This window comes from Lutra lutra, chromosome 3, assembly GCF_902655055.1.
Source record: "Lutra lutra chromosome 3, mLutLut1.2, whole genome shotgun sequence".
In the NCBI taxonomy this organism is placed as follows: domain Eukaryota; kingdom Metazoa; phylum Chordata; class Mammalia; order Carnivora; family Mustelidae; genus Lutra; species Lutra lutra.
This window is the reverse complement of record NC_062280.1, coordinates 10347758-10365974: the sequence shown is the minus strand read 5'-3', so window position 1 is coordinate 10365974 and position 18217 is coordinate 10347758. Positions and strand designations below refer to the sequence as shown.

General features: G+C 36.9%; 1 protein-coding gene across 2 annotated transcripts in view; it reads right to left on the bottom strand.

The window, feature by feature from the left end:
* Positions 1-14731: 14731 nt before the first annotated feature.
* Positions 14732-18217, bottom strand: part of PLCL1 (phospholipase C like 1 (inactive)) — a 365077-nt gene continuing 361591 nt past the window's right edge. For both annotated transcript variants that reach the window (XM_047720906.1, XM_047720907.1), the window contains one exon: positions 14732-16436. In XM_047720906.1, the coding sequence (XP_047576862.1) occupies positions 16254-16436 (183 nt within the window). In that variant the 3' untranslated portion in view covers positions 14732-16253. The remainder of the gene's footprint in view (positions 16437-18217) is intronic.

Genomic DNA, 18217 nt, shown 5'->3' with positions numbered 1-18217 from the left:
TTTGTCAGAGATAGAGTGGGACAGAGAGAGAGAGAGAGCACAAGCAGGGGGAGCAGCAGGCAGATGGAGAAGCAGGCCCCCCACTGAGCAGGGAGCCTGATTCAGGGCTTGATCCCAGAATCCTGGGATCATGACCTGAGCTGAAGGCAGACGCTTTACTGATTGAGCCACCCAGACATCCCTATTTACTTCTTTTCAATCAGGATGTGCCTTTTAATTGATGTTATTCTATTGTCAAATGGACAAGATTATTTTATTGCTAAGTGGTACATGAAATTACAGTGCATCTTATAATTTATGGTGCCTTAGATCAGTGAAATGTAGTTCCTAGTAGTACAATATAGGTGTTCAATAATGTGCTCAATGAATGTACCTAATACATAATAGATGTCCAAAATAGTATGGAATTAAGATTTTGTTTGGTTCAGAGCTGTGAATTTTTTTCTACTAATGAATCATCTTCCTCTGCTTTATATGAGAGTTTTCTTATTCACTCTGTCACACTTTTTGCCCAAGTTATCTGGAAGCCCAGAGCTAACTCTTACAGCCAATTAAAGTAAATAGCTTGCTAACATTCAGCATTATCTGAATGTACCAAGTCTGAAAACAAGAGAAAGGAGATTATATTCTTGTGATTAAAAAACATGAAAAACAGCAGCTACTCTTACTATAGAAGGCACAGCCTACTGTAGTGAACTCAGGTCATAAGAGACCAGCGTCTTTTCACAGAGACAGGCTATATACAAACAGTAAATGTGTTTGAGAAGAGGCTCAGTTTTTAAAAAGCAGAATTCTTGGGCCTAAAAAAAGATCTCAGGGAAGATAAAAGAATTCTAACATGAATACTTCAGAAGCGTACTTCAGAAGCATTCAAAGATGTTCCTGAAGGCCTGGGTATGAAACCTGCTTAAGATTTTCTCTCTCCCTCTCCCTCTGCGCCTCCCCTTCCATTTGCACACTATCCCTCTCTCTGAAAAAAAAAAATAAAATAAAATAAAAATAAATAAATAAATATATGTATGTGTGTGTGTGTGTGTGTGTGTGTGTGTGTATGCATACATTTGCAGTGATGGGCCAGAGAATATTTAGGGATGCTGCTACTTCAGATTGTGTGTTCAGGGAAGGTCTTTCTGAAAAGATGACATCTGAGACCAGAATGACATGAAAAACACCAGCCACTGGAAGAAAGATCCAGTGTAATAAGCTTGGTGGCTTGGAGGTAGAAATATAGTTGCAGAGGGGTCAGGGGAGGACAGGCAGGGTCTTAGCTAATAGAACAAATACCATATAGTGGGTAGCTTAAACTAGGCAATTAAAATAAAAAAGGCAATTATTTGCCTAAAATAGGCAATTATTTCTCCCAGTTCTGGAGGCTGGGAAGTCCAAGATCAAGGTACCAGCCAATTTGATTCCTGGAGAAGGCCCTCTTCCTAGTCCACAGGTATCTTCCTGTTATGTCCTCACATGATGACAGAGAGTGAGTTCTAGTCTATTTCTCTTATTAAAAACACAATCCCATCATGATCTTATTTAAACCTAAGTACCCCTCAAGAACCCACCTCCTAATACCATTGCATTAGGCATTAGGGTTCCAACACATGAATTCTGAGGGGACACAAACACACAATCCATAACAGGCAGCGGGTAGTAGGCAAATCATGAGAATCATGGCTGTGGATTTGGATTCTAAGTGCAATCAGAATCTGTTTGTGGGGGGTGCCTGGGTGGCTCAGTGGGTTAAGCCTCTGCCTTAGGCTCAGGTCATGACCTCAAGGTCCTGGGATGGAGCCCCACATTGGGCTCTCTGCTCAGTGGGGAGCCTGCTTCCCTCTCTCTCTCTGCTTGCCTGTCTGCCTGCTTGTGATCTCTCTGTCTGTCAAATAAATAAATAAAATATTTTTTAAAAAAGAGAATCTGTTTGAGGGTTTCAAATAGACACATGGCACGTGATATGATTAGCACTAGGTGTTATATGCAACTAATGAATTGTTGAACACTACATCTGAAAATAATGATGTACTGTATGTTGACTAATTGAATTTAAATTTAAAAAATAACAAAATAAATAATATTCACCTCTTAAAAAAATAAAATAGACACATGGCACAGTTCTATCAATTATATATAATATCTAAATATTATACATGTGTATCATATATATGTATACACAATCATACACACACATACACACAGGCATACACACAACATGTGTTTTTTTCTTTTTTTATTCATTCTGACTACTGTGGAGAAAAACATACTAAAGTGTCTAGTTGGAGACTATTTCAATAATCCTGGCAAGACAATGGTGGATGGTAGGCGATAGAGGTAAAAGGAAAGCAGGTCCAAATAGAGTGGAGCTGCTAAGAGCATTGGTTCTAGACAGGGCAGAAGAGCGTGAGAGAAAGAACAGAATGGAGCTGGCTTCTGGGATTTGGGAGGAGACAATGATGTTCAGTGTGAACCAAAAGACTGAGGGGAGAACAGGTAGTAAGGGGGATGGGGAGAAATCAAAATTTTCTTACATGGTAATTTTACTTAACACTTCTCCTAGTTGTAATGGCAGAAAATAACTGCAGGCATGTTTATAACTATAGAAGGAAATAAAGCATTATTTTGTACATTACAACAGAGTTATATTGCCATCTTATAATTCCTTGCACATACCTTGAGGAAAGAACATAATCTACCTATCACTGACTGAAGAAAAAGCTCATGATCCCTAAAGGTTTGTTCTAGCCATGGAATAGATTTTTCACGATTATTTAGAAAATGTTCAAGAAAGAAAAAACTAATGAACAATATTTTCTTACTCAGAAATGTATTCTAAATTGTAGAGGTGTCAAAATGTTCTCCACTAAAAAATCAATGTAAAATCTGACACTGTTAACAAATGAACAAACATAGAAACCAACTTAAGAAAGCCTATTCTTTTACAATTTGATTTTTAAATAGGAGACTTACAATTCCTTAAATTGTCATGTTGAATTTCTCCTCATGACTAAATTGAATTGCTAGAAAAGAGAAATTAATTGATAGTAAAGAAATCCATTTTGCTACTTCGACCAAAAATAAAAAAGGAAAAGAAAATCTTCCTAATTTGGGGACTGTGAAAACACACAGCTTCAATGTGTGAAAGCCCTTGGTGAAAGTGGACGGTGGTCTGCTACATGGCCCACGGAACAGGCTCCAAAACAGGTTCTCTGAAAAATAGAAGAATTAACCAGTTAGCAGTATGAATGGTGAAAGGAGGAGCAAACCCGGAGTATTCGATGACTTTTCTTTGTGTGATACCTACAAGTGAGATTTAAAAAATGTTTCCGAGGGGCACCTGGGTGGCTCAGTGGGTTAAGCCTCTGCCTTCGGCTCAGGTCATGATCTCAGGGTCCTGGGATCGAGCTCTGCATCGGGCTCTCTGCTCAGCGGGGAGCCTGCTTCCTCCTCTCTCTCTGCCTGCCTCTCCGCCTACTTGTGATCTCTCTCTGTCAAATAAATTAATAAAATATTTTTTTTTAAAAATGTCTCCGAAAAGCTTAGTACTTCTCTTATGCGAGAGGCTAACTGAAAATTTGAACACAGGAGGGAATCAATGAACAAATCATGGAAACACAAGGCAACATCCAGGTGTGGTGGGAAAATGGAAGACTGCCACAGAAAGAGATCTCTCTCCTGTGTCCCCCTACTGCTCTGGCAAAAGGAATAAAGGCCCTCCCGGTACTATACACTGCAACTTGACCCAAATATGGTGACAAGGAGGCTAGAACATTGCAAATCCAATGTATTATTCAGGCCTTCTCACCAAAGTGCTCGAATTTCTATACTCTCCCAGCAGCACTGGGTTGTATACAGGAAAATCAGAACACGTGGTATCCCGGATATGGATACACTGAGGAAGGACCCTGTACAGAAAATCCAAAATCTGACCTCTTCAGCTTGCAAGGTCCAATTTTTTACACTATATGGGCTGAATAGCAGCCGCTACATCGAAATAAAACAGATAAGGGGATTTAAGAATATAGGACATTAATATTAGATACTGAGCAAAATTTCTAACCATTGAACAGCTACAATGCCCTAGAGATTTTATTTGAGCAGCCTTCTTTTCCATTCGGCTGTGTCACACTGCTTTCCTTAGAGATAAGAGGGACTGTACAATATTCGCATAAAAGCTACTCTTATCCTTTCCGATGTCAATGGTTTGTTTTACCCAACAAGTAGTTATGGATTCCTTGTTGAGAATGCTGAAATCTGTGACTGCCTAAATAAAAGACAGATTAAAAAAAGGCTATTAAGCATTTTTCCAGCAGCTGTTAGTATGCTTGTTTTAGAGACCCTAACATCTAAACATTCATGCATTATATTTTTTAAAGAGACTATATGGAAGAGATGACAATATTTATACGGCATATCTGTAAATAGACAAATGCAGACACCAAACCTCAATACAACAGCATCAAATCTACCAATCTCCAAACAAAATATACATTCAGGTTATATATTCACAAATATATTCCAACATATCCAAATATATGTTCTGATTAGGTCCTGCGGAAATTAAAAGAATTTAGAAAACATGTAGAGCCTAGAAGTCCACTTATGCCTCATGCCACCAGGAAGCCAAAAACATGTTCACCCTGATGAAAACACGTGCAAAAAGAAATCCCCACCACTGCAAGGCTTCCCTGGCTTTAAGCTGAAACTGACTGTGCACTAAACATATTTTAGGTGAGTTTTTATTCCAGTTTCTTTTATCTTATTGACAAGGAACTGCTACATGCTATGGAGAAATGGAAAAGTCACCATATCAAGAGCCAGTAAGTATAACTTCTAGGGTCCCCTCGATGAAGAAAGACATCTTGATTTCCCCAAATGCCAACAGAAGATTATAAAATCTATCACAAAACAGAACATTGTTGCAAAAGAAAACATTGTACCATTTAGGAGTGAAATCAATAAACCATGTAAAAAACATTCACTTTCATTACCACAAAGTTGTCCTCTCATTAGGAATTGGAACACTTGAGATTTTACTAGGTCTCAAGTCCTTACTCCTAAAGTAACCAGATTACCAAGTAAGTAACATTAGATCCTGCAGCTTAAGATAAAAAATTTAGTTCTGCACTCAAATTTTGAGTAAGCACTTTAATAACATCCAAGCTCACAGTGAAGAATTCTAGCAAGAATAAACTCAAGCCATTTCTTAAGAAAAAAAAAAGTTTGAATAAAATATTACAAGAGCAGACAAGAAAAGCAAACCAATATGAACGTATAAAGTAACAAAAGACTATAGTACTAAATGCTAAACTGTAACATAAGAGTCATAGAAGGTCATACATATAAATTTTTAAGAACATTGGAGATAGCATCAAGGCATCTAGGTGGCTCAGTCAGTTGAGTGGCCAACTCTTGATTTGGGCTCAGGTCATGATCTCAAGGTTGTGATATAGAACCCTGCATCAGGCTCCCCGCTCAGCACGGGTCTGCTTGAATTTCTTTCCCCTGCCCCTCCCCAACACTCACACATGTTCGTTCTCTCTCTCTCTCCCCCTAAAATAAGTAAATAAATCTTTTAAAAAATTTGAGATAGCATCAAGTTTTACTCCAGGAAATTTACTATCATTTTTATGAAATAAGATTTCTGTGAAGTAATCTTCCTCCATTATTATCATATGACCTTGGAAAAAATACTTAACTTCTCTGTGGAAGATTAAAATTTCCAGAATTGGCAACAGCAACATGTCTGGTTTCACACACTCTTCCAGAACCTTCCCATACCTCATCAATAGTTAACTTCATCACACCTTTCCTCCTTGACACTGGGCATGCATTAATGGTCACCTTCAGTGAATACAATGTGGTAGAAATGGTGCTGTGTGATTTACGGTGGCGAAGTCATAAAGGTGACCCGGCGTTATCCTGGCTGGCTATCTCAAGGAACACTGACGCAGAGGCCCTCTGTAGATCTTGCAGTTAAGTTTTCAGCCAGCACTGACTCCTGGCCCGGGGCGAGAACAAATCAAATGATTCCAGCCCCTGGCGTTCAAATCATCCCAAGTGACACCAAGTAGAACAGAGATGGGTAACCCCCCGTGGAACCCTACCTAAATTGCAGATAGCTGAACAAAATGAATGGGCTCCATTCTTTAAACGGGGAGGTTTGGGGGCAATTTGTTACACAGCAATAGAAACCGAGCAGTCTCTCAGCCCCGGTTTCCCTTCTACTGGAGAGAATATTAGTCTCTAAGACAGTTTTGAGAACTAAATGAGTGGATGCAGGTAGGCATTTAGCACAGCATGTGGCACACAGAAGACAGGGTAAGAGCTAACTATTAAAGATGGGACCAGAAAATAGATCATGAGGGGGAAAGCTGTCTGAGAGGCAAGCAGGAATTTAAATAAAGAGCGAGATGAGTTAAAGAAGAAATTCTTTGAAATGAAAAATGTGATCAAATATTAAGCAGCAAGACTGACAATATAGAATATGGAATTTTTGTTTTAAAGGAAAGTCACAAGAAAACCTCCCAGTATGCAAAGTGCAGAAAAATAGCATGATTACAGAAAAGATGAGGGAAAGATATGATGATGATGAGGCCAAATGCTGTTCCTAAAGAGACTAAAACAGTGACACGGAGCAAGTATGTCCCTACACACACGTGCGCGCACACACACACACACGCACGCTGGGAAATGCAAAAAGAAAACTTTTATAAGCTAAAAAGATACCTAACTCTTCAAATTCACTATTTCCCAGCTAAAAATAAAATTGAATTATCTGAAAATATACAGAAGTGATTAACATCAAGGGGAAAAAAGAAACAGCAAACAGACAGGCAGGGGTAAGGTTTACTTATAAATGAAAATAAATACACGAAGCTGCCTCGAAATTATTATTAACTTAGAGATACTGTTGTGTATTTTTAAGGGCTTTATTGAGGTATAATGTCATACAGTAAGTTCCACATATTTGCAGCATACAATTAGTTACACTTTGATGTATGTATAACACAGGAAGCCATCACCACAATCAAGATAATGAACACAGACACCCTCCCTGAAAGTCTCCTTCTGCCACTTGGAGCCCCCAGACCCCCCACTTTCCCCAGGCAAACACTGATCTGTCACGATTCATTAGTTTGCATTTCCAAACATTTATATTATTAGAAACGTGGTATGTACTTTTTGTCGGACCTCTTTTACTCATTATAATTGTTTTGAGATTTGGCAGTTTGTATCTTCCAAGGAAGTTGTAAAATTTATGGGCCTAAAGTTTTCGTATTCCCATCTTTTCTAATACACATATTAACTGCTATAAATTTCCTCCTATGAACGACACTAGTGTTGTTCTAAGAATTTTGATGATTTGTCACTTACGTTCAAACTACCTTCTGAGTTTCTTTTTGATTTCTTCTTTGACTAATGAATTATTTAGAAGTACTTCATTTAGTTTTTGAATATTTGGAGATTTTCCAAACATTTTTCTATTATTGATTGCTAATGTAATTCCTTTGCAGTCAGAGAACACATTTTGTATAATTTTAATCCTTTTAAATTTATTGAGATTGGCTTTATGACCCAGAACATGGTTTCTCTTGATAAATGTTCCTGTACACTTGAAAAACCATGTATGTTACTCTTGTTGAGGGCAGTGTTGTACAAATATCAGTTATGTCAGGGTGGTTGATGATATTATTTAAATCTCTCAGATCATATTTATTTTCTATTTGATCAATCAACTATTTAGGAAGGTGTATTGAAGACTCGGACTATAATCATATGATTGTGTATTTCTTCTGACAATTCTATCAGTTTTTGCCTCATGCATTTTGAAGCACTGATTTTAGATGCATAAGCATTTAGAATTATCTTCTTGATGAAGTGATTCCTTAATCACTACAAAAGGACCCTCTTGATCCCTGGCATCATTCATTGCTCTGAAATCTACTTCATCTGATATGAATACAGCCATTTCAGTTTTCTTTTTTTTTTTTTAATATTTTATTTATTTATTTGACAGAGATCACAAGTAGGCAGAGAGGCAGGCAGAGAGAGAGGAGGAAGCAGGCTCCTCATGGAGCAGAGAGCCCGATGTGGGGCTCGATCCCAGGACTCTGGGATCATGACCTGAGCTGAAGGCAGAGGCTTTAACCCACTGAGCCACCCAGGCGTCCCTCAGTTTTCTTTTGATCCATGTTAGCATGATGTATCTTTCCCATCTGTTTACTTTTAACCTGTTTGTATCATTCTATTTGAGATGTACTTTCCATAGACAGCGTACTGTTTAGTTTCTTATTCAATCTGACAATTTTATTTATACAATTACATTTAATGTGATAACTGACATGGTTAGCCTTTAAGACAAACATCTTGCTAGCTGTTTTTTTTTCCCCCATCTCTTCTTTCTTTTTCTTTTTTTTTTTTTTTTTCCTATTTCTGCCTTCTTTGGGATTAATTGAATATAGTCTGCTGATTCAATTTTAGTGGTTGATTTAGGATTGTGATAAGTTACTCCTTAACTTATCACAATCAGCCTTCAAGTGGTTTCAGACTATTTCACACATAGTACTGGAGTCTTTCTCTTCTACCAATTTGGTGCTATTCTTATCATACATTTTCCTTTTCTATCTTTTCCGATTTCCTTATTACCTTGTTCTTTTTGTTTAGACAAGCATTTAACTCTTTGAGATTTAAGTAATATACTTTTTAATCTATTTACCTCTATAGTTGCTATTTCTAGTGTTCTTTATTCCTTTGTGTAGATCCATATATTCGTCTGACATCATTTCCTCCAGTCTAGAGGAATTCTGTTGAGAATTTAGTCACACTACTCCATAATATTGCTGCCTCAGCATCCACTTTGTGTGGCCAGGAGGCCTGTAGAGGCCTTGAACCGACACTAGCCCCCTTCTTGAATGCGTGCTCTAGATAACAGCGCACAGAGTCGTAAGTAAATACAATTTCCCGATATAAATTCCCCAAACCACCCTTGTGATAAACAGTCTCTCCCCATCTCAGAGCCTTCTCCTTGAGTGCCCTGTAGATAAGACCCCCACAAAGTTTAGGAAAACCCCACTTTTGAACTGGCCAATCCAGCCTCAGCCCAAGAACACCAAAGCTCTGCACCTCAGACCCAAAATAAATGTATGTGCCCTCAGTTCCCCACTTTCCTTCTGCCTGTACCCTGCCTCTACCACCCCATGGTCCCTTACTAAAGTGTGCCACATACATTTTTGGAAGTTATGAGTAACAAACTTCTCTACTTCAGTTCCCTTGTGGCCTTCTGTGGAACCATCCAGCACCTTGGACTCGACTTAATAAATGATCATTTAACAAAGTCAGAACTTCCTTTAACATTTCTTCTACTGCAAGTGTGCTGGTGATGAAGTCTTTCATCTTTTGAAATTCTTTATATCACGTTTAGTTTTAAATGGCACTTTCACTGGGTATAGAATTCTAGAATTAAGTTTTTGCCTCTCTTTCAGTTAAATTTGCTCCATTGTCCGTTTAGTTTATGCTAAATAACGTGCTTTCTAGTTTTCTATGTACTACATATACATGTCTTATCTCACTATCTACTTTTAAGGTTTTCTCAGTACCACTACTTTTGAATAATTTTATTATAATATGTCTTGGTTGTTTACTTCATGTTTCTGGTCCTTGGGATTTTTTAAAGGTTCTTAGATCTGTGGCTTTATAGTTTTCATTCAAAGTAAGAGTTTTCTCAGTCATTATTTCTTCAAATATCTTTTTCCCCATCCCCATCAATTTCATATGTATCAGATTTCTTGGAGTTATTTCACTATTCACTGGTGCTCAGCTCATTATGTAAACTCTCTTTTCTATGTTTCTTTTTTTAAAGTAATTCTTTCACTGATAGTTTACGTAATATAGAATTCACCCTCTTAAACTACACAGTAGTTTTTAGTACAGTCACAAAGCTGTGCAACCATCATCAATATCTAATTCCGGAACATCTCATCACCCCAAAAGAAAACACATATCCATCAGCAGTCCCTCCCCATCCCACCTCCTCCCAGCCCCTGAAAACCACTAGTATACTTTCTGTCTCCACAGATTTGCATCTTATGGACATTTCATAGAAATGGAATCACACAATATGTGGCCTCCCTGCCTGGTTTCCTTAACTTAGCATGATGTTTTCAAGGTTCATTCATGTTGTAACATGTCTCAGTACTTCATTTCTTTTTATTGTTGAATAACCCATTTTGTGGATATACTATCTTATCATTTCATCTGTTGATGGACACTTGGATCATTTCCATTTTTTTGGCTATTCTGAATAATGCTGCTATGAGCATTTGTGGACATGTATTTTCATTTTTCTTGGGGATATGCCTAGAAGTGGAATTGCTGGTCACATAGTAACTCTATGTTTAATCTTCTGAAAAAGTGCCAGGTTCTTTACCAAAGCAGCTGGACCATTTTACATTACACTAATAGTGTATGATGGTTCTAATTTCTCTACTTCCTCACTAGCACTTGTTGCTACCCGTCTTTTTCTTTTTCTTTTTTTTTTTTAAAGATTTTATTTATTTATTTGACAGAGAGAAATCACAAGCAGAGAGGCAGGAAGAGAGAAAGGAGGAAGCAGGCTCCCTGCTGAGCAGAAAGCCCGATGTGGGGCTCGAACCCAGGACCTGGGATCATGACCTGAGCCGAAGGCAGCGGCTTAACCCACTGAGCCACCCAGGCGCCCCCGTCTTTTTCTATTATAGCTATCCTGGTTGGTGAGAAGTGGTATCTCATTGTGGTTTCAATTTAAATTTTTCGGATGATCAATGATGTTGAGTATCCTTCCATGTGCTTATTTCCCACTTGTATATCTTCTCTGAAGAAATGTTTATTCAGATCCTTTGTCCATTTTTAAAATTGGGTTGTCTTTTTAAGATATTGTAGTGATTCTTTATGTATTGTGGATGCCAGTCCTTTATCATACATACAAGTTGTGAACTCATCCTACAGATTGTCTTTTCACTTTCTTGATGGTGTCATTTGAAGTACAAAAGTTTTTAATTTTGATGAAGTTCAGTCTTATTCCTCCTTTGTTACTTGTGTTTGGTGTCATATCTAAAATTCATAGCCTTAACACAGGATCAAAAATTTTCTCCTATATTTTCTTCTAACGGTTTTATAGTTATATATACATATATATATATGTATATATATTTCACTGTTCTATATATCTCACTATATATATATATATATACATTTAAAATTTTTTTATTCCCCAATGAATCTACCAGAATACCAGAATCAGAGTAAACATCATACATAATGTTGAAATACTGCAAAATTCCTCTGAGATTGGGAAGGAGAAAGGATGTTTACTAACATCATTTCTATTGAATATTATACTGAAGGTTTTAACCAGTTCTACAAATCAAGAAAAGCAGATAAAAAACATAAGTAAAATGCATACAGATCAGAAGAGAAAAGATAAAACTGCCATTATTTGTATATGACATAATCTGTACCTATAAAGTCCAAAATAATAAGTAGACAATTAAAATCAACAAATAGTTCAGCAAGTTTACTTGATAGTCCACATGATCATTACAAAACAAGCTATTATATTTTTATATACAATTTGGAAACTTAAGTTTGAAAGCGTTGCTATTTCTAATAGCATGAAAAATGTCAAATACCTAGGAATACTGAAAGATTTGTAAGAACTTTATAGAGAAATCTATATAACTGTATTTAGAGAAATTAAATAAAACCTGAATAAATGGAATAATATGCCCTGCAGATGGATTGGAATACTCAATAATGTGAATTATGTCCAAACTCCCCAAAATGATATATCCATTCAGTGTAATACCAATAAAAGTTCCAGAAGGTACCTAATAAAAATGGACATATGGAAATGCAAAGAGGAAATGTTGAAGAAAAGTGGGGAGGCCTACTCTCTCTGATACAAAAACATTACAAAGCTATCATAATTAGAACAGCACAGTAATGTTGCCAGGACAGACACAGACCAACAGAACCAAACAGAGATTCCAGAAATTGACATAGATACATGGGTGCTTCATTTTTTACAAGGATGGCATTACAGAAGAATGGATAAAGGACAGTGTACAGTAAATAAGCTGGGTCAACTGATCATCCATGTTTAGAACAAATGAAATTATACATCTAACTTATTCTATACACAAAAAAGCAAAGCTAAGAGGATTATAGATTTAAACGTGAGGGCACGGATTGCATGGAGCACTGGGTGTGGTACAAAAACAATGAATACTGTTACGCTGAAAATAAATTAAAAAATGATTAAAAAATAATAAATGTGAAAAGTAATGTAGGAGTATATTTTCAGCGTAGATGGACAAAATTCTCTTAACACTAATCATAATGGAAAAAATCATAATTTGGATTAAATTAGGGATCTGCATGTCAAAAGACATTGGTAATATATATGAAAAACACAGGGTTAAGATTCTTATTAAGTAAATCCTTCTTAAAAATAATAATAAAAAGATTAAAAGCTACCACCCCACTCAAAAATGATCAGGAAACTCATAACTATCTATATGAGATTATCCATAGTCAATGAACATACTAATAAGTGTTCACTCTCACTAGAGAGTAGACATAAAAAGAAATAAAATTTTTTAATCTAGCAGATTGGCAAACATATAAATAACAATAATTAAATTTAGTATTAGCCAAGATTTGAGCACTCCCACAAATTCTTAGTGGGAATTGAAATTGGATACATTTTTTGGAAGCTATTTTGTAATGTATCTCAAAATCCTTAAAATATCTATGTATCCTTGACCCAACAATTCTACTTCTAGAAATTTATCCTAAAGAAAAAAATCGAACCACTTTGAACAAATGGATTTCATCACTGCAATGCTTACATAACAAGAAATTGGGAGAGAAAACAGGGGATTGGCTAAATTTGTTATGATAATCCACACAATAAGACACTAACACTAATTTAAATCAAGAATCTCCACCTAAGACATCTACAGAGTCAGGAGGTGACATAAATGAGAGAAGAAGCTCTTTGGCAAACTGGGCAGCACATGTCCCTCTTGGAGGAGGTGGTTTCAATTGATGACAAGTAAGATTTGGAGAGGTGTGGAAGGGTATCTAGTGTCATCAGAATACCCAACGGTTTAGAAGGGGAAATTAAACTTGGATGTGAAATTTCCGGATTTTTGAAAATTGCCTATTATTTAAAATTTTTTGAAAAAGATTCAGTGACCAAATAAAACACGTTATTCACATACTAGATTCAATTCAAAGGCTGAGAGCCCCCATGTCCATATAGATTTATTGACAAAAAGTGATTCATGATGTATTGTCTTTATTGTGTAAAAAGATTATTACAAAAACACTTTATATAATGTAATCTCACTTTTCTTAAAAATCAAAGCATATTTAGATGTATGTATAATCAAAGCATGCTCAGTGTCTGAAGGGGTATAAATCTAAATGTTAATGGGGGTGATTGTTTTACAGATCTGTTTTTGCGTGTTTAATATTGATCATTAGCGTTTTACTATCAAAGAATACAATAACATCCCTTTCATTTTTTGTTATAAGGGAAAGAGTTAGCACTTTAGTTTAAAATTATGAGAATTAAACTGAAAATCAAAACCACTGAACCAATACTCTTGCACATAAAATCAGACAAACCAGAATCCAAAGTCGATTCTTCCATTTACTCTATCAGTGGCTCTGTCAGCGATGATGTCTACCATCTGTGCTTCAAAACTAATGTAAATTAATTGGCAATGTAAAAATTAATAAACAAAAACAGAAATAATATCTACCATTATCTTCCTAGTACTGCTGAAAGCTAAGTGGACAGAAGGAGGATTTTTCTACTGCAGTACAAGTCTGGAAAGAAGACAGACACTGGCAGGATGTAATAATGTAAAAAGTTTTGTTTGTTTTTATTATTCTATCCAGAGGCAAGACCATTCTCAAAATCTAACACTCATCCTGCCCCACCCCTCACTCCCTGACTAGCAATCATACCCAACACAGCGGAGTAGAGAATGGCAGACAACCCATGGCCAGAAGTAGCATTACATGAGGTGGAACCCGTATCATGTTCTCAAGAATACTTGTGTTTTGTATTATTCTGTTTTTCAAACTCTATTTAAACTAAAAACAAAAACAGTTCAAGAGCATTCGGGCAAGTTTCTAAGTGTAAGTGGAACTTCAAGACAAGTAGAATAAACCAGGGAAGCCGCTTTTAAGGATTGGCTTTGACCCTCAAGTAACAAAATTAATAATATTCTTTGAGTGTTTTCACTCTTCATCTTCTCTTCCCACCTCTCTGTACCACCAGGAAAGGCCAGGACTTCTCTGAATAAAATTCAGGGAGGTGAAGAGGTCCACAGGTGAAACCAACAAATTGATTGATGTAAAATGGGTTTTTTTCAGTCTCTATCACCTGCTTTTCATCATAAGGAGTTTAGACACTTGCATTCTACTATTCCTTTTACTGCACAGGTTAAGTGTAATGGAGGGTAAAGAAATTTTTTCAGGCAATTGTGGTACCATTGGAAACCTACCTTAAAATGAGCTCATGAACCTCCCCAAGTGCCCAGTTTGAAACCCAAGGAGAAATTTCACCATATTTGGTCCACGGAAATATCATACCCTTTGAGATATTTTTAATATAATATCATTATATTTCATTACTTTCATTTTTTTCTTTCAGTGAATTCACAATAAAAGAAAACAATAAAAATGTTGTTTCATATCTTTACTTTCAGTAATGTGCAACATGAACATAATAGTGTTAAGAAGTCAGAAATAACTTAACACGGTAGCTACAGAAGATGCTTCTATTTGCAAAATGTCAACAATTATCTTCCCTAGGTTCCCCCAAACTGGTGTATTTGTTAATCAAATTAATTAAGAAGCTTTTCAAAATAAAAGCAATGTTTTAAATAAATATATTTTCATAACCATAGAACATTTAGTTCTTCTGGAGGTAACAAACATATTATACTCAAGTACTTTATGAAGATATTAGGGTAAAAATTATCTGGATGCAATTATAAATGTACCCTAATTAGTTTGCTTCTTTTGTGTGTATGTTTTTGTTCATGTATTAAAATTGTATCATATCTATAATCAATTAGTTCTTAAATCATCACAAAGATGTTATCTGGCCCACAGAATTTATATGAGCTCAACATGATAATGTGGTATTGTTTGAACCACGTCTTTCAATTTAAATTTAGTACAATAAATTATATTTAATCAAAGACAAGACCTCCTAGCTGCTCATGTCCACTATAGAAAATGAATGCTAGATTCCCAGTTTGGAAGAATGAGACCTTCCAAAAAAATCTCAACCTTGAAATTTTATAACTGAAAATAATGTCACATTAAAATTCCAATTACAACAGAGCTCTCACTGTGTTTCAGAGTTCCACACAGGTGGATATAAATTCATTTACGATCAGCTTTTCCATTGAAATCATACACTTATTAAACAACTACCAAAAAACTTTCTAAAAATTGATTTGATTTAATGAATACTTTAAAGAGTTTCTAACTGAAGAAATGATTTTGCTGACCTCAGAAATTCTGATCATTTGTTTATCTTTCACTCACTTTTATTTCTACTGCAATTCTTGGGAATTTTTCTAATCTATATTTAATCTGCCAAAACATCTATGCATTGGTAAATTTGGCTTCCTTTGATAATAACCTATGTTAAAATCTCTAAATTGAATGACAAAGTAAAGTAAACACAGTAACCGGTTATAGTAAGTGCTCTTTAGAATTTCAGATTAACAAATTTGTCCCAAAATGATAAGGTAATGACCTACTGAATGAATAATGCAACATAGACTAGATTTTCATAGGATCTCGATCTCTCTCAATCTCTTTTCCTCTCTCTGTCACTTTCTGGCTCTTCCTTTCTTTCTTTTGTTCTCTCTCCCTCTCTCTCTCTCTCTCTCTGTCTCTGTTTCTCTCTCTCTCTCTCTCACACACACACACACACATACACACACACTCCCATCCACATCCATACGTGGGTATGTACACATCTCAGAATTTTAAACACCGCTACTAAAGGTTTTAACTTAGATAAATTAACTACATTAAAATACTGACATTGTGAAAATATCTATGTCCAACACCCCACAGAGGGCATCTTTTTGTGAACTTCTAAAAAGCTTAAAGAAAGAAAACCAGAAAGAAAAACCAGAGTCCTCGGGGCGAAGGCTGGGTGAGCGTGTCGGCACTGCTCATGGTCACAGCTTCCCATTCTCCTCGCTGCTCTCCTTCTCCTCTATGGCTTCCAGGCTGCGTTTGCTCTTGGCTTCTGCACCACTGCTGGGTGCTTTACTAAGTCCACAGGACAGGCACGCCAGCTGGATCTGCTTCATGTTTTCTATAGCTTCATTCTTGGCGTTCTTCAACAGATCTCCTTGGCCCTACAAACAAGGACAAATATATACCAAAGAAGAAAGTTATGGACCAGGCGTACCCTGAGTGACATTACTCTATATATTAGTGCTACTCCTCAGTGAGGAAATGGACCCGGAACCTCAGAGCCTGGGAATACCCCCGGGCTTTTTTCTAGCACTGTTCAGGGTCTTGCTCTTTAAGCCAGGGACCTCAACCTGGCAGGTCTGTGGTTGCCAGTAGCCTCTTGAGATTCCTGCAGTGAGGAATAACCTGGGGGCCGGGGGTGGGGGGAGCTACTCGGCATTATGAGGATGACACACCATCCCTTTCCATGGTCTGAGACTTTGAAACTGCTGCAACTCCTGTCCCACCCAGGCCAAGCATTCCTGGGCTTGGGACAAAACAAGGAAAGAAGCTCCTCTTTAAAGAACTGAAAATTAAATCAGCCCCTCAATGTACAAGAGCTTACAAAGCAAAACATCTTCTGTAGAGTAAATCACACTCCATTATGCTTAGTAATCTGGGTTTTTATATATTGGGTTATCCTTGCAACCTGCCTTTTAATAAATTATTAGTTACCCACATTCCTTCTGTCTTTTCCATCACCCTAAAGACAATGTTTCCTTCTGGGTGATGGGGGGAAAAAAAAGGGCTCCGGAGCCTCAGCATGTCTATCAAAAAAAAAGCAAATGAGGATCACAGGAAACCATCCGCTCTCAGGAACATCAGCACTTGAGAAAGACTTTCTCTCTCTCTTTTTTTAATTTCTTATTTTAATTTTTTGTTAATAATGATCAGGTGTATAAGGCACCCGATGGACCAAGTGTGGAGAAGCCAGAACCTACTCCCATGGGACACAGATGAAAGAGGAAATGGTCCTTCCTCTCTTCCCTCTCCATGCTCACAGCAGTGGTAAGGTGACCCCGAACTGCAGGGGACAGTGAGGGAGGATGTGGAGTTGACACTGATGGCTGGAGAGTTGTTCCACAAAGCACAGATTCGGCAAAAGGATAAGTCACTTATTTTATCCAATGTGCTCCATGAGACGCTGTTTAATTTGAGGAGTGGTTTTTCCTCAGGATGTCTGATGAAACATGTTGAAAAATGCCACAGCATATTCCATTCCTCAAAATCTACACAAGCACTTGCCAATCTTATCTATGTAATAACAGCAAAATCCTTCTAATAACAGGATTTAACTGAATGGGATGCACAAGAATGGCTTTGCCTAATATTTTTCTTAAAGTGGACTTACCCCAATCACTTCAGTCATGGAACAGGATTTTATAAGCAGACGTGGAAGTTTTATAGTCTAGCCTTCTCGTGAGGAGAAAAGAGGCAGAACCGAGGAGGTTTAGTGACTGACTCAAAGTCACAGCTGGGAAATGACTGACCTGGACCAACACCTCTGTCCAGTGTCCTATTTCCCACACCACTAAAGACTAGAAAATGAACACTGTCACATAGAGATGGATTTTCTAAGGGAAAAATATTCACTATGCCAGCAGAATGTGGGGAGTCAGCTCTGAACAGTGATGAGTACCCTTGGGGCAGTGAAAAACAAAGTCACATCCACTCTGAAAAATGCAATTCTTAAATAGTAATAATAATGCATATAAAGTGCTTACTCTGTACAGGCACTCTTTTTTGTGCTTTACATATATTCATTCATTCAATTGTCAGAGAAACCCTACAAAGATAGACACTTTTCTTATTCTTGGTTTCTTTTTTTTTTTTTAAAGATTTTTTATTTATTTATTTGACAGAGAGACATCACAAGTAGATGGAGAGGCAGGCAGAGAGAGAG